The sequence below is a fragment of the Ovis aries genome, chromosome 13, assembly GCF_016772045.2.
Source record: "Ovis aries strain OAR_USU_Benz2616 breed Rambouillet chromosome 13, ARS-UI_Ramb_v3.0, whole genome shotgun sequence".
In the NCBI taxonomy this organism is placed as follows: domain Eukaryota; kingdom Metazoa; phylum Chordata; class Mammalia; order Artiodactyla; family Bovidae; genus Ovis; species Ovis aries.
Window position 1 is genome coordinate 34,038,189 of NC_056066.1, and position 21,883 is coordinate 34,060,071.

The 21,883-nt window shown below is 41.4% G+C and overlaps 1 protein-coding gene across 7 annotated transcripts in view; it reads right to left on the minus strand.

The window, feature by feature from the left end:
- Nucleotides 1-21,883, minus strand: part of SVIL (supervillin) — a 185,971-nt gene that overhangs the window by 91,756 nt on the left and 72,332 nt on the right. For 4 of the 7 annotated variants that reach the window (XM_060397444.1, XM_042230629.2, XM_042230623.2 and 1 more), the window contains 4 exons: nt 20,153-20,210; nt 13,051-13,142; nt 3,450-3,507; nt 3,184-3,335 (listed from right to left, as the gene is read on the minus strand). In XM_060397444.1, the coding sequence (XP_060253427.1) occupies nt 3,184-3,335; nt 3,450-3,507; nt 13,051-13,142; nt 20,153-20,210 (360 nt within the window). Of the gene's footprint in view, nt 1-3,183; nt 3,336-3,449; nt 3,508-10,607; nt 10,650-13,050; nt 13,143-16,424; nt 16,669-20,152; nt 20,211-21,883 lie in introns of all 7 variants that reach the window. The other 3 variants (XM_060397440.1, XM_060397442.1, XM_060397443.1) reach the window with 3 other exon arrangements.

Genomic DNA, 21,883 nt, shown 5'->3' on the forward strand with positions numbered 1-21,883 from the left:
CACAAGCTATGTCAGGCATGGCCTCGGCTTAAAGCTCAATCTTGACAGCCTCCACTGCTGCTCACTGTCATTTCCCCTTATTCATGTACTTTCCTGCTTTTGAGTTTAATATTTCATGTGTGAGGCCAGAGGATGTGTTCAGAGTCCTCTAGAAAGGATAACAGATATTTGAACTGCTGTAATTTGACAAGTGACAAGAGTGTGGTTTCTCAGCATCTGACAGTAACTATAATAATAATGGGCCATGTCAATATCTGCCAGGTAGTGGTGGTACTCTCTGTTAACAGAAGTGGCTTTTTCCAATTACACTATGCATGTGTGATGTAGAAAAGATCTACAATGAAAACACAGGAAAGTTAGCCCCCAAGTCACCAATAATCACTAATCTATAATCATCAGTAATAAATAAATGCATAATTTGCTAAACTTTCCTATATACTCTTTCTAGTCTTAGTGATTGTTTTCTATATAACTCATATTTTATATAAACCTTGAGAGTCCCTTGGACTGCAAGGAGATCCAACCAGTCCATTCTGAAGGAGATCAGCCCTGGGATTTCTTTGGAAGGAATGATGCTAAAGCTGAAACTCCAGTACTTTGGCCACCTCATGCAAAGAGTTGACTCATTGGAAAAGACTCTGATGCTGGGAGGGACTGGGGGCAGGAGGAGAAGGGGACGACAGAGGATGAGATGGCTGGATGGCATCATTGACTCAATGGACATGAGTCTGAGTGAACTCTGGGAGTTGGTGATGGACAGGGAGGCCTGGCATGCTGCGATTCATGGGGTCGCAAAGAGTCAGACACGACTGAGCGACTGAACTGAACTGAACTGAATGTTCTACATAAAACATTTCCCTGCTTGCAAATCTTATTTTGAAGATATCATTTTTAAGGCTTTATACTATTCAATACGCATTTTAGAATCAGTTTAAGCCATCTCATATTTTTAGGCATTTAAGTTGATTCTAACTTTTAATCCATCTTATTTTCTGATTACAATTACAAAAGATAGTTGTGTAAAAGTAGAATTATCAGTAGGTACCTCATTTTAAGATACTTGCTATATTGTCAAATTAATTTCTATAAACTTTGCATCAATTTATAATGAAACCTGAAATTTATGTTCTCTCACAAACACTGCTAATTTTTTAAAAAATCACCTTTGAAAATATGAAAAAGAATGTGCATATAACTGAACCACTTTGCTGTACAGCAGAAATTACCTCAACCCTGTAAATCAGCTATATTTCAATAAAAATAAAGAAAGCATCCCTGTAATATATAAAACCATAAATGAGAATATCAAATAATCATATAATTTATTATCTATCTGTATCTGTTGTACTTCATTTTACACCTCTATTTTGGGTTTATATAAATAGTTCCATATTTCTAAAAATGTTTGTCATGATGTCATGTTGCTCTAAAAAATTAAAAATTGCCCTAGATTACCAGGAAAAAGAGGATGCATGCATTTTTCAATTATTTAATAGCCATTTTATTATCTTTTTCTCCTCTAGAATATCTGGTCAAGTTTGTTGCTCTACATTCTTTTGATTCACAGTGTCTCATTTTAGTCAATTTATGTAAAATTTTATAGGTATATGAGTTCTTTATATTTTTCATGAACATTTCCAAACTTAATTTTTTGTGAAGTCTGTTGAAGATTGTCTTTGAAGCACAGATGTTCAATATGTAGTCAAATCAATTGACCTGGTCACTGGTGATTTCTACCACTGTTTCTGTGTTTTGAAAGTTCATTTCCATTCAACTGGACCTAAATATTCATTTTTGTTTCCATATTCTTCATTATTCTCTTATAATTAATGATGTGAGTCACTGAATCTTATTTTTGTGTTGAGTAGGAAGTGAGGATGGGACATTGTCTCTCCCCATTGCCATCCCATTTTTCCCAAGACAAGTCTGTTAAATAATTCTTCCTGACTAACATGATGCTTACAAGATCATATGATACATTTTATATACAATAGGATTTATTTTGGTACTCTGGGTATTCTTGATTCTTCATGTGTGTAATGAGAAAAAAAAACCTTAGTTCTCTAGTTTTCTGGCCGTAGAAAACCAGAAATTGTATAGACAAGCAAACTGATCACATTATGAAGGGAAACTAGCAACTCCCTCTGAAGAAGAAACTAGAAGACGCTGGCTATTCAAAGCAGTAGCACAGGGCAGCAGAACCTGGGATGCAGACAGGGAGAGCAGCCCCGTACATGCCATTCTCTCCTAAGGTCACGTGGGATATCTGATGCGCATACCAACATCCGAGAAAGCACAGAAAAACTAAGTCATGTTTGCCATGCTATTTAACAAGAAATAAATATACAATGCATTTAAAATTACACCGATTCAAATAATTTAAAGAGGATATTTGTTGCATAAACACAGAGTGAGACTCCTAAGCATCTGAGGTCCAGCTTTGCCTGTCAAGTTCCCTGTGAGCACCTCGGCCCTGTGCTGGGCATCAGGGCATTCTGTTTAAACCTACTATATATATAAGAGATGGCTGTCTTATTCAGCCCTTTCCCAAACAAACCTGAGGATCTCTGACAGCTGGGGCCCTGAAGAGATGGAGAGAAAGAGCCAGTACCTGCCCCTGGTGGGGCCCAGGCTGGGGTTGGGGAGAAATGATTGGTCATCAATTACTCAACAGTGGGGTCCTTTCTTGTTGTGACACCAGGGGACCACACCTGGGAGGCATGGTGGAGCTGACGTGGGTGTTGCTGCCGGTTTTAACAAACACATATCTTAAAAAAAATTACAATCTGCACAGTTCACTTGTTGCAACATCTCTTTTTCCAGGAGTGCTGGATAGAAAACGCTGATGATAGGGAATCCCTGGTGGTCCACTGGTTGAGAACCAGCCTGCCAAGACAGGGGACATGGGTTCAATCCCTGGTCCAGGCACAAGATTCCACATGCTGTGGGGCAACTAAGCCCACGTGCCACAATGATTGAGCCTGCACGCCTTGAGCCTGTGCTCCACAGTAGCAGAAGCCACTGCAAAGAGAAGCCTGCCCACAGAAACTAGAGTGGCCCCCGCTCACCACAATTAGGGAGAACCCGAGAAGCCACATAGACCCAGCGCAGCCAAAAATAAATAAAGTTAAAAAAAAAAAAAAAAAAAAAGGTTGATGAGAGGCCTGCCGGCCACAAGCTCACCGATGTGCGGGCTGGCCGGGTCTGTGGCACGCATGTATCTGGGCGTGTCCTCCTCCAGCAGGCGATGAGTCACCAAGCCCGTGCAGCTCTGCAAGAGGATAGGCTGCGTGTCGGTTTCAATTCCTTCTAAGCGCCGGGCAATTCTTTCTTTTCTGTGTGAGACACCAACCGAGGCATAGTGAGTCAGGGGCATTGGTTCTCCGGGAACACTGGTTACTGCTCGGCAAACTCTTCTCCTTCTTCACTAGGTACAATGAACATCTTACCTTTTCATTTCTAAAAATTCTTTCCTCTTTGGTTCAAAGATTTTTCTTAATTCTGCAACTAAAAGAAGACAAAAAAGAAGAAAAAGATGATCCGGTAGTTAGCTGTCATGCATTCATTTTATTCACTCATTCACACAACATCTATCTTTGGAACTCCGTTTATGGCTCCCTTGCAACAGTGATGTACAAAACAGAGTTCTTGCAGACTGTGTAATAACCGGGGAGGTAGGTGCCAAATGAATAGGCATGTACGCAAATATAGACACAAATACACACTCACTCATACATGTCACAGGTTGGTCTAAGAAGTAACACCGTGAGAACAAGAGACGGAAAAAAGAAGTGAGCTCTATTTCGCCCAGGAGAACCAGGGGAGGCCTCACCAGTTTGTCTTTAGGTTTTTCTCTAGTCAGCAGAAAGCTCACTATCTGGTTTTTAGTTTTATATAGTATTTTAAACTCTCCATCCTGCAAAACTTCAAACATTTGCAAAAGTAGAGACTGGAGGACTATGAGCGCCATGTGCCACCAGCAGGTTATACCACTCAAGCGCTCACAGCAGTCTGGCCTCACCCATCACTGAACCTGTAAAGATTTGCAGCCTCCTTCCTGCTTGGGTTGCTAAGGTTTCGTAATGTGGTACACCTTCTCCAATACAGTTTAGATTAACCTGGTTCCTGTGCCTCCCCTTTCCAAGCTTTCACTGGGAGGAAATGTTAACATGTTTCCTTGCTGGAATTTAGGTGGATGGTAGAAAGGTGACGACCCTCACTCCCCTGGGCAACACTGGATGATCAGACGAACATTTTGCTGATCTTGGGAGGGCCTCAGATAACACTGACCACAAGGATATTTTTATTGAGAGGCCACAGGTTTCTGTGGAAATGGCCATATTGGGTAGAGAAATTTTTCTTGCTTCCTCCTCAATCCCGTGAATTCACAAGGGCTCCTCTGAGCTTTTCCTGCTGATGTCCCAGGAAGAGAGGAGTGGTGATAGGCCTGGGGCCCATGAAACATCTGCAAGGCTGAGTCAAAGCAGAAGCTCAAAGGATGGGATATAAACGCTTGGGATTTAATTTGCAACTGCTTCAATTTCCACTTGAAAATTGGAACTTCAATTTCCATTTTTTTTTAAGTGGCTATTTTTATTTTTGGCCACATTTCGTGGCTTGCAAGATCTTAGTTCCCTGATCAGGGATTGAACCTATGCCCTTAGCATTGAGAACATGAAGTCCTAACCACAGAACTGCCAGGAAATTCCCTAAGTGGTTCTGTTTAGGAAGGAGTCAAAACCATACATGTGCGTGCACGCATGGCTTCTAAACTGTCCTTTGATTGTGTTCAGAGATACCAGCCATGTTTTTATTTATTTATTTTTAAATGACAGCTACCTTAACAGTGGGTTGGACCGACATTTTAACAAGGATAGTTGGCTTCACAGGTATCTCTGTCACCAGCGGCCTTCCCGGGAGTAGCTAAGAACAAATGCTCGCAAGGAGAAGACCAGGGTCCAGTGACAATGGTACCTCCTGCCTTTGGAGGAAGTGTGGCTTATCACTGCTTCCCAGTTAACAAATGAGCTCTCACGAGATGGTGGTGATAAAACTTTCATGACTGGTAGCACAGATTCTGGAGATATTTTCAAGGATAAGTATCAATGAATTATTTAAAACCCGAAGTGGAAAACTGAGCTCTATTTTTCATAAAACTGCTCCAGAAACAGTTGACACCAAATTCCAAGGACTCTGGGAGGTTTGTCTTAAACCTGTGCCCTAAACCCATAACTGAGAAATGGAGCATATGAATAGGACTTGAGTGGTACAATGGCATGTTGCCTTTTCTCCTGAATTATTTCAACTAGGTAGGTTACAGCCTGAAAGTGTGTGTGCACGCTCAGTCATGTCCGACTCTTTGCAATCCCATAGACTATATAGACTGTAAGGCTCCTCTGCCCATGGGGTTTCCCAGGCAAGAATACTGGAGTGGGCTGCCATTTTCCTCTCCAGGGGACCTTCCCAACCCACAGATGGAACCCAGGTCTCCTGCCTTGACAGGTGGACTCTTTACCACTGAACTACCTGGGAAGCCAAATGTGTATATCCCCCTCACCAATTCATATGTTAAAATTCTAACCCCCAAAGTGATAGTACTAGGAGGCGGGACCTTACGGAGGGATTAGGCCCTGTGCTCATGAATGGGACTGGCCCTTTAATAAAGAAGCCCCACAGAGCTCCCAAGGGTTTCCCTGGTGGCTCAGACAGTAAAGAGTCTGCCTGTGATGCAGGAGACCCGGGTTCAATCCCTGGGTTGGGAAGACTCCTTGGAGAAGGAATGGTGACCCACTCCAGTATTCTTGCCTGGAGAATTCCACGGACAGAGGAGCCTAGCGGGCTACAGTACATGGGGATGCAATGAGCTGGACACGACTGAGCAACTGACACTTTCACCACTTTTGCACAGAGCTCCCGAGCCCCATGCACCACGTGAGGATGCCATGAGAAGTCGGCAGCCTGCAACCAGCAAGAGGGCGCTCACCAGAGCCTGACCATGCTGCCGCCCTGATCCTGGGCTTCTAGTCCCCAGAGCAGTGAGCAGTAAGCTTCTGCTGTTTGTAAACCATCTGAATGAAGTGAGCCAGAACAAGCATAAAAAATAAGGAAGCAATGCATTTGGAGAGGCACACGATGTCTACTCTGAACAATTAAGCTGACTTTTCTGGTCCTCATTTGCGACTGAAAATCATTTTTATCTCATTAAAACTTGAACATTTTCTATAGAAGTTGTGCACCTGAAAACATTTAAAGAAAATCCAGCAGTACAGTGAAAAAGATAAGCAACATGCTCCATCTTGACATTATTTCCCAAAATCCGGAAAGAAAGGTCAACTCATGGTGAGCTGACGCACATGTAACATAATTACTATAGTGGGTTGTGTAAACGAGAATGACTTTTTATTTGGCTATGTATGTTTCTGGTTATTTTGTTTCATTTTGCTGGTTTAAAAAATTTTTTTATTTACCTATAGTTGATTCAGGAGGCTATGTTAATGTCTGCTGTACAGCAAACAAATACATATATTCTTTTTTATATCCTTTTCCATTATAGTTTATCACAGGATATTGATTACAGTCCCCTGTGCTATTCAGTAGGACCTTGTTGTTTATCCATCCTAAATATAACAGTTTGCATCTGCTAATCCCCAATAACCTCAGATATGCAGATGACACCACCCTTACGGCAGAAAGTGAAGAGGAGCTAAAAAGCCTCTTGATGAAAGTGAAAGTGGAGAGCGAAAAAGTTGGCTTAAAGCTCAACATTCAGAAAACGAAGATCATGGCATCCGGTCCCATCACTTCATGGGAAATATACGGGGAAACAGTGGAAACAGTGTCAGACTTTATTTTTGGGGGCTCCAAAATCACTGCAGATGGTGACTGCAGCCATGAAATTAAAAGATGCTTACTCCTTGGAAGAAAAGTTATGAGCAACCTAGATAGTATATTCAAAAGCAGAGACATTACTTGGCCGACTAAGGTCCGTCTAGTCAAGGCTATGGTTTTTCCTGTGGTCATATATGGATGTGAGAGTTGGACTGTGAAGAAGGCTGAGCGCCAAAGAATTGATGCTTTTGAATTGTGGTGTTGGAGAAGACTCTTGAGAGTCCCTTGGACTGCAAGGAGATCCAACCAGTCCATTCTGAAAGAGATCAGCCCTGGGATTTCTTTGGAAGGAATGATGCTAAAGCTGAAACTCCAGTACTCTGGCCACCTCATGCGAAGTGTTGACTCATTGGAAAAGACTCTGATGCTGGGAGGGATTGGGGGCAGGAGGAGAAGGGGACGACAGAGGATGAGATGGCTGGATGGCATCATTGACTCGATGGACATGAGTCTGAGTGAACTCTGGGAGATGGTGATGAACAGGGAGGCCTGGCATGCTGCGATTCATGGGGTTGCAAAGAGTTGGACACGAACTGAACTGCACTCTCAGCGACTGAACTGAACTGAATCCCCAAAGTCCAGTCCTTCCCTCCCCTCACCTCCTCCCCCTTGGTAATCAGAAGTCTGTTTTCCATGTTTGTGAATCTGTTCGTGTTTCATAGGTTAGCTCATTTGTGCCACGTTTAGGATTCCACGTACAAGTTGCATCATATGGTATTGGTCTTTCTCTTTCTGGCTTACTTCACTTAGTATGATAATCTCTAGTTGCACTGAACGATGGTTTATTTGAACTGCTAATGCAATTCCAAACGAGAAAAACTTCAGATGAGCATTTGTAGTACTCCCCACCCCCACTGAATTTTGGTCAGGTATATTCTAAAGCACTGTAAAAATAAAAAGCTAGTACTAAGAAAGCATGGAAGTCGCCCCTACTGTGGAAACACGTGGTCATTTCATGTCTTTTGTACAGAGTCCACAGACTGCTCTATCACTGCTCCATCTTCTGACTGCCGGCCCTGAACATAGTTTATTATTATTCATGATCTCCCAAAAGAAGGTTTCCTTCCTTTACAATTTTTATATATTTCAGTCTCAGAGAAAAATTAAGACATTTTTCATTTGTAAACATTTGTTACTATACTTATTTTTACCCCCTTTTCTATCTCCATATGTATATTTACATGCAAATATATACAAAAATATGCATATATTTATGTGTATATACACACGGATATAGGGCTTCCCAGGTGGTAAAGAACCTGCCCGCCAATGCAGGAGATGAGTTGGAACCCTGGGTTGAGAAGACCCCCTGGAGAAGGGCACGGCAACCCACTCCAGTATTCTTGCCTGGAAAATCCTATGAACAGAGGAGCCTGGTGGGCTACAGTCCACGGGGTTGCAAAGAGTCGCACACGACTGAGCAACTGAGCACGGTGAGCACGAAGGCACACATTCTCATATTCACATATTAATTTTTCTGAACCATTTAAGAGTAAGTTGCAGCCTGATGCTCCTTTTAACTCTAAATCCTTCAGTGTCTCTTTCCTAAAAACAAGAGATTTTGAAAAATTAGACGCAAATGCCATAATTCAATTGACGGTATGCTGTGTCATATGTATATAACTAATACATGGTTCAGAAAATAGCAATATTCGTCATCATAAATCCAGATAGAAACTAGCACAGCTGGTCTAACTTATGTTGCAATAAATTTTCAAGTGCTCTGAGACTTGTATGTACACTAAATTATCCCTTGCTAAAATCCCTGTGATTTTAGTCTGCTGTCCTTGTCTAAGAAATATGGATTCTATGACTCTATTTCTTCAGCAACTTCTGACAGGATTGCACTGGTCATTTTCCAAGTAAGGCAATTTAAGAGGATTTGACATCAGGGGCTATAATACTTTATAAAACTATTTAATTGCCTCATATACTCTGTAATAACGTATAATAGCAATATGCAGGATAATTTGGTCTGTTAGGTGCTTTTCTTGGGAAGCATGGTTTCTTCAATTAGCTCTGAGGACAGGCTTTCTGGTAAAGTTATTGTTGATTTCAGTCCCCCAAGTCTGAATACAGTAGAATCTTCCAAAGAAATATAAGTAGTGGGGGGACTGCCAAGAACAGCTCTCCCCTTGCCTGCATTTGATACCACGGGCCAGGTCCAGAATATTCTGAATGCTGATCTTTTCTTCCCCAGGAGTAATCCACTTTAACTTTTACACTTGGATGGCAGCCACTAATACAAAGACCAGCAGCTTATAAAATAAAATCATTACAAACCTAGAGGAAAGAGGGGGAGGTGTGATGGCTATCAGAAGGGCTTTTGGGGGGATAATGAAAATGTTCTAAAATTGACTCTGCTGATTGATGCACGACTCTGTGAAGCTACCAAAAGCCACCAAACTGTCTACTTAAAATGGATAACTGTATAGTATACAGATTATAACTTGTTGAAGCTGTTAAAAAAAATAGAATCATATATTTTGTCCATAACTCCTAAATGGAAAATCTATTTTAATAGGATAAGCTTTACACTGGTAAAGGGTTTTAATCCCTTGATTACTTGTTCATGATACATGGGTAAAGGAAGTTCCTTAGAGAAAAATCAAAGATCATTTAAAAGCTCAATTTCACAGAAGCATCAATCCCGTCACTAAATGAACAGGAAGAAGCTTCTGTAAACTTATAAACCAACATGAAACTCCATGACATTAAAACTCATAATCAATTCTTATTTTTAACCTGTTATTACCAAGAACTGACAGAATACTGAATACACCTGTTAAGGTGGAGAAATAAAAAGACCTCAGGTAATACCTGAGGTCTTTCCAAATGTGTCTGCCCAAATTCACAAAGAGTAAAGACTATGAAATAAATCTATGGGAATTAAGATGAAATTCAGGGGAGGAGGGACCCTAATGCTTAAGAAGCATGTTTGAAAAACCTTGTTAATTTAGAAACATAAATCTGGTGAGTACATAATCATCTTTGATTAGGGAAAATCATGGTTTTTAATGACCAATTATGATAATGTCTAATAAAACTGGTTAATAAGTTTATACATTTTAAAATTGTTATATGTAGAGCTCATTGAGCTTTGAGGAATCTAGCATCTCCTCACATTGTTCTTAATTTTTCTGATCTTATTATTTATTATTTACTAAGAGAAGGAAAGGGGGGACAAAGAGAAGAGGAAACCTTTAGTATGCAACTTTCCATAATCAGTCAAATCTAAACCGCTGCTAAAATTAGTTTGTTCATTCTTGCTCTTTATTTTGATCACCTTCACAGATTTTTACATTTGGCTTGGGCTTCCCTGGTGGCTCAGATGATAAAGAATCAGCCTGCAATGCAGAAGACTTGGGTTTGATCCCTGGGTCAGGAAGATCCCCTGGAGAAGGTAATAGCTACTACCCACTCCAGTATTCTTGCCTGGAGAATCCCATGGACAGAGGAGCCTGGTTAGCTATAGTCCATGGGGTCACAGAGTTGGACACTACTGAGCGGCTAACACTTTCAATTTCACTCAGGTTAAATTGAGTTTGTCTTCTGAAAGAGTCTTACAAATTGGAAGGACTTTTCCATTTCACACCTGGGGTTCCAGGTGGGAACCCCGCACATAGGTGTCCTCCCCAGTTAATGAGATTACAATGCAGTGCCTTTCACTTCCAGGTGCCATGAACGACCAGAATTTTCTTCCTCATATGAAATCTCACCTGCCTTCTTAGAATTCCACACATTCTTCTTATTTTGGACCTCTGGAGCAAAACAGAACAAGACTCTGTTTCAGTGGACAGTTTTGTTAAACACTTAAAAACTGGAAAATGTCCCTTCTTGACGTTGTTACCACCAGGCCAAAACCCTGGGGTCCTTCTTCAAGTATCCATCCTCATCAACCTGTGTCCAGGAGTACGACTGGCTCAGTTCCTCAGGATGCACGTAAATTTGTCAGTGGGACTTTTAAAATTGATTTTGTTTCTGTTAAGAGAATATTTTTTCTGGTCTAATTTCGTCTGGGCTTGATCTCATGATTTACTGCTGCTATTTTCGGTTTTTATGTTTTTTTTTTTTCTTTCAGGACAGAAGAAAACCCTTGATCTTCTACCAGAACTGTTTCTTTTTTTAATTTATTTTTATTGAAATATAGTTGATTTCCAATATTTCAGGAATGTAGCAAAATGATTCAGTTTTATATGTGTGTGTGTCTGTGTATATATACACAGACACACAGACATATATATACATATATACATTTTCAGATTCTTTTCTATTATAGGTTATTATGAGATACTGAATATAGTTTTCTATGTTAAACAGTAAGTCCTTGTTGTCACTTTTATATACAGTATAAATTCTTATAATTAATAGAATCATAATTAATTATTAATGAATCCCCAACTCCTAATTTATCCCTCCCCAGCTTTCTCTTTGATTACCATAAGTTTGTTTTCTAGGTCTGTGAGTCTGCTTCTGTTCTGTAAGTTCATTTGTATCATTTTTTCAGATTCCATGTGTGAGTGATACATGGCGTTTTTCTTTCTCTGACTCTTTTTTTAATCCATTCCTCTGCTGATGGACATTTAGACTACTGCCATGTCTTGGCTGTTGTAAATAGTGCAACTTTGAATGTGGGTGTGCCATGTATCCTTTCAAATTAGAGAATTATATCTTTTTTGAGTATATGCCCAGGAGTGGGATTGCTGGAAAAGCTGTTTCTTCTGAAGCAAAGTTTACACAGCTCATTTGGGATAAACACAGTTTGTGAGCTGGTACTCCCCTGAGTTAGTGTTACAGTTGGTAGAAATAAATATCAGGTAATGCTCGTATTATTTCATGTGCAATACTAGACGTAGAGGGCTGGTAGCTGATGCAAATATTTGACTGCATGTACATCTCAACCAGTGAAAGTGTGAACTCACCAGATGTGAGTGTCTACTTGGATAAGAAGAGAGATGTTTAAGATGCACTTTGCACTGCTTGCTCAGTGTGTTGCCCAGTTGGGAGCTGAAAGATATCCTAGCACTGGAAAGCCTCAGGGGGCTGGAAGCAGTGGGAGGGGGTGGACAGAAAAGAAATGGGCAAGTAAGCAGAGCTCATCACCCCTGGAGAAGGTGAAAAGTAGGAGAGAGATGAGGTGAGGCTGATTCTAGGACTGCTCTCTTATCCGCGATGCCAGCTTCCAGCAAAAACTTGAGGATGCCTAAAATGAAAGGAAGGGACTCATGGTATGGTGAAGTCCATCTACAGAGGAATGGATAAAGATGTGGTACTTACTATGGAATATTACTCAGCCATAAAAAGAAATGAAATTGGATCATTTGTAGAGATGTGGATGGACCTAGAGACAGAGTGAAGTCAAAAAGAGAAAAAGAAATATTGAATATTAATACATATATGTGGAATCTAGAAAAAATGGTGTAGATGATCTTCCCTGCAAAGCAGAAATAAGAGCCATAGGTGTAGAGAACAAGTATATGGACACCACCGGCAGAAAGATGGAGTGGGGTGAATTGGGGGATTGGGACTGACATATATACACTCAGGTCAGTCAGTTCAGTTGCTCAGTCATGTCTGACTCTGCGACCTTATGGACTGCAGCACGCCAGGCCTCCCTGTCCATCACCAACTCCCGGAGTTCACTCAAACTCATGTCCATCGAGTCAGTGATGCCATCCAACCATCTCATCCTCTGTCGTCTCCTTCTCCTGCTTTCAATCTTTCCCAGCATCAGGGTCTTTTCCAATGAGTCAGTTCTTCGCATCAGATGGCCAAAGTATTGGAGTTTCAGCTTCAGCACCAGTCCTTCCAATGAATACTCAGGACTGATTCCTAACTAGTGAGAACCTACGGTATAGCACAAGGAACTCTACTCAGTGCTCTGTGATGACCTAAATGGGAAGGAAATCCAAAAGAGAGTGGATCTATGCATAGCTGATTCACTTTGCTGTACAGTAGAAACTAACGCAACATTGTAAAACCACAATACACCAATAAAGAATAATTTAAAAAATAAAAATGTGACAAAAGAGGTTATTTAATTAAGGTGGCTTTCTTGATGAGGCAGAAAGGGGCACCGAGGAGAACTGAGCTGGGGATTAGGGAAAGAGTTCTCCAGGAAAATCAGATAATATATTTACATGCCCCAGATAGAAGTCTTACCTTTAGGAAGGGCAGCTAAAAGCTGAGCATCGATCCTTCTTTTGTGGTTAGCAAGCTGTTCTTTGTCTTCAAGCAAGAACTCTTTCTGAAAGCTAAAAATGATTCCATTAAGAAAATGTTTAAAGTCCTTTTAAACCCAGGTATCTGATATGAACTGAGATATCATAGAACATAAAAATTATGGTACTGTTGTACATAGTTAAACATGTGTGTATAGATTACAAGTAAAATATTTTATTTGGGAGAGTTAATAGGTAGCTTTTTTTCAATTATTCATGGTTATATTAATATGATTTTGGGGTGCAGCTAAATAATTACATCAGCATAGGCAGCAGGGGGTGGGAGGGATGTGAGGGTATGTGTGGTCTCTGGTGGCTAAAAACATCACTGCACTAGGAGATGGATGCCTCTGTTCAGACTGACAACCTCTTCAAGGGCCACCAGCAGCTGTGCAAACTTGAACGAATCACTCAACCTCTCTGTGCTACAGTCTTCCTCAGAAAATCAGTGACTTGTGTAGGTGCTCTACGCACTCTCTTCCGCTGTTGAAACTAAAGTAACAAACATCTTCAATCAAACAAAAATCAAAGCATGGAGAAGAGCTGTGAAAGGTTCATGAAACTTTGTCCAGGGGTGAAAAAAAAAAGAAATGGGACTTCCTGGTGGCCCAGTGGTTAAGACTCTGCCTTTCCAATGCAGGGGATGAGGGTTCAATCCCTGGTTGGAAAATTAAGATCCTGTGCGCTGTGTCGGTACAGGCTTACCAACCAGCTCCTTTGCTCTGCCCACCCTTCCCAGCCTCCCAAAGCACCGGTTTCTCAGTACCTGCTGGTGGCATAAATACTGGCCCCACTGCTGCTCTTCAAGCTCCCACAGGACTCAGCAATCTCTAAGTTGGAAGGAAGACACATGGGCACACTCACCAAGGGCGTGTGTGTGTGTGTGTGTGTGTGTGTGCAAACATACTCCTGGGACCACTGTTGTCTTCGTCTTACAGATCAGGAAACTGCCCAGCGCTTTGCTCCAGGACACACGTGCAGCAAGAACAGTACGCAAGGTGCAAATCTAGCTTCTGCTCTGACACTGTACGCGCGCAGCTGGCCCAAGACTTGGAGCCCACAAGTTCAAGACCTCCAGGGGAATGCTCCTGGAGTGGGCAAGACCAGAGCTGCTGCCTCAAAGGAAGAGAACAAACCTAGGGAAACAGGAAACTCATCTTTCCCAACATGATCACCTCCAGAGAGGCGGTGATAAACCCGTAAACAAACCCAGCACCAAGCTGACCTTTCCCGTGGATGGTCCCCTGTCTGCGGCTCCGCCTTGCAGAGGTGTGTCCACAGAGGCCCAAGGGGAGACTGAGGAAGTGCTGTGGGTGCTATGAAGGGGGCATACCAATCACTTATATCCTAGATACAAATTAAATTTCAAGGATTGTCTGTATACTCCAAAATACTGCCATCCCATCTTCCTAGAACCAAGCTCATCAAAAACCCTTAGCTACTGCTTATAAATGTGGAATGCTTATACTCATAAACAGCAGTGCCATGTATTCATATCAGTTAATAAAAAGTCTTGAGAATAAGTAGGCTTTGGAAACCACACTTCAGGTGGCTTGAAAACCCTAAGACACCCCCTGCTCAGGTCAAAAACTTGGAATAAGCACTGACTTCTCAACAGTGAACTGTAACGCAGTGACAGTTCTCAGTGTTTTTTCAGAAGTATGATGTAATCTAAACTTAAAACATTAAACAACTGCAGAATGGCACTCTACTTAAGGAGTGACATGCTATCAATATTTTAATTGACTATTTAACCACTTGAAACATTCCAACAAGTTGCGTAATTTCTCTGGGAAACAAAAATCTCAGGAAGAAAATTCTATATTACAAGGAATGATGCAAACCCTGAAGTATTCAGCTCCCAGACCACTGACCTTGGAGCACAAATATTATCTCATATTTTCAAAACTGAACATCTGTGTTTCTATTTTCCCCCTTTTATCTGCTCATCAAAAAGCTCAATGAAGCTGCTTAAGGAAGACTAAAAAACTACCCTCTTGTTAAACATTTCACTGAACTTGCACAGAGTGGGGTTCATAATCCATCACCCTACATCCCTGGCTTCATAGGCATTTCCTTTCTTGAAACAAACTACAGATGTGTCTGCAGTGATGGGCCAGGACAGCCTCTCACGGGTGGTCAGAAACCATGAAAACCATGACACATTAGGGAAATCTCTCCTGCCTCTTCCCACGGCTGACTGTGAATACTGTTTCCTCCTCAAGTCTCTTTCTCCAGCTTCCTTCCATCCTGGCTAGTCTTGCTCCTGGTCTGGGCCTCAGTTTAAGGTCACTTCCTTAAGGAAGAACCCTGTGACCCCGTGCCCACCTACTGGCACCAAATCTACACTATGTGCCTCCGTTTATTCTCTCATGTGACCCTGTTTTCCTATTTATGGAACATATTACAAATGTCTCATTTTGACTTGCCGATTTTAAAAAATACTTTAAAAATCTATAAATGTACAGTGAATGAATTGGCTCCAATAAAATATTTCAAATATTTACGACAACTACTCTGAAGTATTTTTTTTTAAGATTTTATTTTTTTGAGGTGGACCATCTTTAAATGGTCTTCATTTAAAGCAGCTCCACAACACTGCTTCTGTTTCATGGGTTGTCTTTTTTTTTTTTTTTTTTGACCCCACAGCATGTGGGATCTTAGCTACCCAACCAGGGATTGAACCCACAGCTCCTGCCCTGGAAGGTGAAGTCTAAACCACCAGACCACCAGGGAAGTCTCCTGAAGTATTTCATGTATACACTTTACACACTGTGGATATGATGGGCAAAGAACATGACAAATACTGAGACTCATTAGAAGAGCGTGTATGTGATAACGCTTCCTCCCTTCCTTCCTCTCCTTCTCTTCTCTTTAAAATAACGCATAATTGGGAAAACATCGCTCCTCATTACCTTCGCCCACCTTGCCCGTATGTGTGAAAATATGTGTGTGTCTGCATGCTTATAAAGTAGTCTATTTTTCAGGTCTCCATCCTCAAGGTAAAATTTTCTTACTGGAATCCACATGGCTGCCTTTATACTTCTTTCTTGCTGTTAATACCTCTCTCTCCAATTTCCTCCAAGTAACTACTAACCTCTGACTGCTAACCAATGACTACTAACCAAAGATGACTACTAACCAGCAATGTCTAGTAACCAGTGACTACTAACCAATGAGGAAGTAGATGAGCCATAGGAAGAATAAGGAAGATGGGCTGGAACCAAGGACTCTGACTTACGATTGTCACAAGAGCTGTGACCGATGCAAGTTTCCCCAAATCAATGTGAAACCAGACTTTGAGGAAAGTCATACCTCTATCCTGGACTTCTGACACCTGGCGGCACCAGTCAGCAGTGAAAATGCAGGCAGGACACACTGGTGAAGCGATCTGGACCATTCACGAACAAGTAACTCATGTGCTCATCTAAAGGCTGGTTGCTGCTAAGTCGCTTCAGTCGTGTCCAACTCTGTGCGACCCCATAGGCAGCAGCCCACCAGGCTTCCCCGTCCCTGGGATTCTCCAGGCAAGAACACAGGTGCGGGTTGCCATTTCCTTCTCCAATGCATGAAAGTGAAAAGTGAAAGTGAAGTCGCTGAGTCGTGTCCAACTCTAGCAACCCCATGGACTGCAGCCTACCAGGTGAAAGTACTGGAGTGGGGTGCCATTGCCTTCTCGGAATGGCTGGTTAAACACTTACAAATGTCCTCCCCCACAGCCCCAGTGTCACTCTCTTTTCATTCTCTGAATCAGAGGCACCCAGAGCAGCATCGCTGGGGGAGCCCGAGCCCTGGGTGCCGGACTATGTCCCTCCTCATTATCACCTACATGGGGGTCAGGGGGTCTCTGCCCAGACCACCTCTCTGGGCCTTGGTGGGTTCCCACAGCTCCAGTAAAAGGTGGGATCCTCTATTTCACCATGAAACTGTCTCTCCATATATAACTAAAGTATATGCAACAGTCTTCATTTTGGGGTATTAAAATTTTAATAGCTTCTAATATGAATAAATGGTGCTTTCCTGGTGGCTTAGTTGTAAAGAATCTGCTTGTCAATGCAGGAGACATGGGTTTGATCCCTGGGTGGGGAAGATCCCCTGGAGAAGTGGCAACCCACACCAGTATTCTTGCCTGGGAAATTCCATGGACAGAGGAGCCTGGAGGGCTATAGTCCATGGGGTCACAAAGAGTTGGACATGACTTAGTAATTCAACAACAACAACAATATGAAGAAACACCTTTAATATGCTTTTTGTCTCCTCTGAAATGGAGCTCCCTTCTTCATGAGTAATTCTTTCATACTTCTAGCTCTTTCCTCTGCTTCAGTGATCCAAGAAAAGATTGCCCTTCATGCTTCCATGATAATTTTTTTTAACATGTCCCATTAACCTACTTAAATGCCCAGTAAGACAATAAAAGGACATTTTGTTAAAGTGAGAGCAGGCTATCCTGTGGTTATTACCATCTATCTTTTTTTTAAAATGGGATGTCCTAATAAATATTCTGTTCCACACAGTGAAGGGCTTCCCGACAACTTAACTCTGCTACTGAAGTTTAGTTACAAGACATGGAAGGGAACATCCCTGGTGGTCCAGTGGTTAAGACTTCATGCTCCCAATGCAGGGGACATGGGTTTGATCCCTGGTCAGGGAACTAAGATCCCACAAGTCCCCCCCCCCAAAAAAAAAACGAAAGATAAGGGAGATGTAATCCATTACCTCATGTTCCCATGTCTGGTGTCTGGGTAACTAGATTTCTTTGAAGGAGGCAGGTTCTTGTATTTCCAGCCCATTTTACATTTGGGACCAGAGCCCGGGGGCCACTGTTTTAATAGGTGCACATGAAATAACACCACTGTTTCGGAACCGCTGTGTCCCTCTGAGTCTCTCTCCCTAAACTGACTGACCTGCGCTCATACTTCATACTTTCCCTTCAAAAAGCAGCGCTTGTCTGTCTCCTCTTTTTCCCCCACCCCGTTCAGTTCAGTTGCTCAGCTGTATCTGACTCTTTGCGACTCCATGAATCGCAGCATGCCAGGCCTCCCTGTCCATCACCAACTCCCAGAGTTTACCCAAACTCATGTCCATCGAGTCCCTGCTCTTAGTCACATATTAAGTCGACAACAGCTAAACCAACCTGCTAGTGATGTATTCGAAACAAAGTGGCCATGATCTGAATGTTTGTGTTTCCCTGAATTCATAGGTTGAAATCCTGACCCCCAAGGGTGAAGATATTAGGAGGTGGGGCTTCTGGAAAGTGATTCGGTCATGAGAGTGGAGCCCTCGTGAATGAGATCGGTGCCCAGTCCCACAAGAGAGGATGCAAGACATAGGGCAGTGGGCAACCTGGAGGAGGGTCATCACCCCATAACAGTGCACCCTGACCTCAGACTTCCAGCCTCCAGGTGTGAGAAATACTTTCTAGCCACTTATAAAATAAATTTTATAAGCCACCCAGTCTATGAGAGTGAACAAATTAAGACACAAGCCTTAGCTTCTATTAAAAAGAAAGCAAAGATGAGAAATAAGGGAGATTGGATCAAGTACTAGAAGAGTAAGGTTTCATGAGTCAAATAAGACAGCCTTACTAATGACCATGCCTCCTCACTGCTGTAGTTTACCTTACACTATTGATAAGATGTGGATGAGACTCATCAGAGTTTACCCCATCAGTGTGTTCACAAGGTCAAATCTAACATTCTCAAACGTAGAGCCAGGCTTGCATGGCTAGGCACTGGTGACACAACAGCTTATCCCAATGTTTTGAGATGCAAACTTTTAAAGTAAAGAAACAATGCCTTATGTCATACATTAGGAACAAAAGCATCTAAGTGGAATGAAGGGTAGATCTGGGTTGGGGAACTTTATTAAAAGCAGGCTGACTTAGCAGTGCACTCAGCCAGCAAAGATTCTTTTTGTATTGGCACTAGTGGTAAAGAATCCGCCTGCGGACGGTGGTAAAGAATCCACTAGTGGTAAAGAATCCCTTTATTCCCGCGTAATAACGTGGATACTGAAATCCACATCTGTGTGTGTTCAGAGACCATCATTTTATGTCTCCACTTGAAAATCTCAAAACCTGTTAGGGACAGCCATCTATGAGGCTACATCTGAAATATAGCTACCTTATTAGGCATAAAGTTTAATTTTTCTATTATCTCACCTCAGTGATGTATGTACCATGGAGTTTTAGCATATCGGGTACATCAAATAGGTACCCATAATATCCTGCAGCCAATGGAATGGAAGGGCAGAAAGGTTAAAAGACCAGGCAACTTGAACTTACCTGGACAGGTGAGTGGGTGGATGGGTGGAGGGAGAGAAGTAAGGGGAGAAGAATAGGTCAGAAGGAAGGGACAGAGGGAGGAAGAACAAGACTAGACCCTTTCTTAAAAAACCAAAAGCATACGTGTGGATAACTGATTCACTGTGCTGTACTGCAGAGATTGGTACAACACTGTAAATTAACTATACTTCAATTAAAAAAAAAAGAACAATAACAACAAGCCAAAAGCTCCCTTACTCAAAGGATAGATTGCAAAAAGGGTATCATATCCTTAGAGGCAGATATGAGAAAGAAAAGAACTTGTAAAGAAAAGCCCTTTACAAGTTTGCAATTACAGAGACACCAATAGGCCATTTTGCAAATAGTTCCCAAGTGTGTGTTCAGTCTGGCTCTTTGTAGACCTGGACTGTAGTCTGCCAGGCTCCTCTGTCCATGGAATTCTCCAGGCAAGAATACTGGAGTGGGTTGCCATTTCCCACATCAGGGGATCTTACTGACCCAGGGATCGAACCCATACCTCTTCTGTTTCCCACATTGGCAGGCGGATTCTTTACCACTAGTGCCAATACAAAAAGAATCTTTCCTGGCTGAGTGTACTGCTAAGTCAGCCTGCTTCACATGTTTTAATAAGTTAAACTCTGGAGAGAAAATATTTGTTTTAAAACAGTTAAAACTCAAGGATTAGAAATTTAGGAGAATAATTTCTAAAGCTCCTACAAATCTTTGAAACTTAAGATTTCTTGAACAAAGACTTCTTTACCTTGGAACTTTTCTTTGACACGGGAATCCAACGAGGCTTAAGTTTTTCTTGTTCAAATCTAAGGGGAAAGAAATAATGTAAGAATGAAATACCCACACAGTAACTTAAAAAAAACAAAACTCCAGTGGGAAAAAAAATCTTCATGCTCCCTTTGAGACCATGTAAGAAAAAGGAAACTGTGAACAAGAAATATGAATACAGAAAATACAGACACCTTTAAGCATCAAACCCCACCACATGCATTTTACTTAGGAATTGGTTAATAGTAGCCAAGATACTTCATGGGTTAACAAAAAATTCTGACATAGTTCAATGCTACCATTCAAATTCTCTATGGTTACAAGAATAACTCCAAAGCAATTAAATACTGAAAAACATAGCTATTATCCTCAGGGGCAAAAAAGGGGAAAAAAATTAAACAATTTTGGTCCAGGTAACCAGCAAGGTTTAAAATCATCACTGCCTGGTATATTTGATGCTTTTAAAGAAGGCACAGCAGGAGTTGGGGTGCATGAGGGGTTGGTGAACAGTGGAAGGGACACTTCAGCTGTGTTTTTATTGCCTTCATTAAAATCTAAATGATAATGACACCTCAAATTTGCCACTTATTTATTTTTGAAGACAAGACATATATTACATAAAGACAGCTGGTAACAATCGCATCCAGCAAAAACACACATCCGAGTGAACTGGTTAATGAAAACCAGGCACAGGCAAATTTATAACCGGCTTTGGGTAAGTAATCTGTTTTACAGCTTGTGGCATAGCAACTGTTTGTCCACCCAGAAAACCACAATTAGACCACTTACAGAAATTTCTTCCCCTATGGAAGAGCCTTTAACTGCTTAATATTTAGGGGCAGAAGTTTGAGGAAAAGGAGGTACAAGATATACCAGCTGCTGACATGTCATTACCTATCACATACATTCCGAATCCTGGAATTTGGAAATTCGGACCAACTAGAGAAACACAATACAAAGGTATAATGCCAATTAAACATCTAGGCTTTTTGGCTAATTACACAAATATCCTTGTTATGTGCTTAGAAAAAGAGAACTTGGTTCAAAAAGCAATCATATATTGCAGAAGCAAATTCCTAAATCTGATGCCTTAGTTGTTCAAATCTCTTCCCAATCGTGCATTTGGATTGGAAAATACTTTCACAGACAATGGCCAAATTTCCAATATGATATTCAAGATAACCTACAGATTTCTTTTTAGTTCAATCTGTGAACCTAATCTGAGATGCCACTTCAGTAGTTAAATTGAAAGCACATCTTTTCCTGGGGGCTCAAAAGGAAGCCACTAAGAAGACAACATTTTTGTTCCAAACAGCCTCCCATGAAGATTTCATAAAAAGGCAAACACACACCACTGCCTACTGGAAAAAATTCAGTAGATATAACATTTGGTTTAGAAAAATATTTCAGTTAAAGAACAGCACATCCAGAACTTAATCCAAAGTTTGAGCATTCTGATGTAATCTGCAATGCTTTCTTCATAAAGGCTCTAGTGGTTTAGCAATTTCTTTAACGTACAACAGAAAAAAAGCCACCTTTCTCAGCGATCCCCAGATATGCTAATTTATAAAGTCAATGAGATATTTAAAGCATCCTTTGAGAAAACCACAGAACAGTATAACAGGGCATCCAAGGTAAAATGGAAGATGCAAGACATTCATGATTCTATTAAATAGACACTTGAGGGCATTTTCCATTTCTCTCTCCTTAC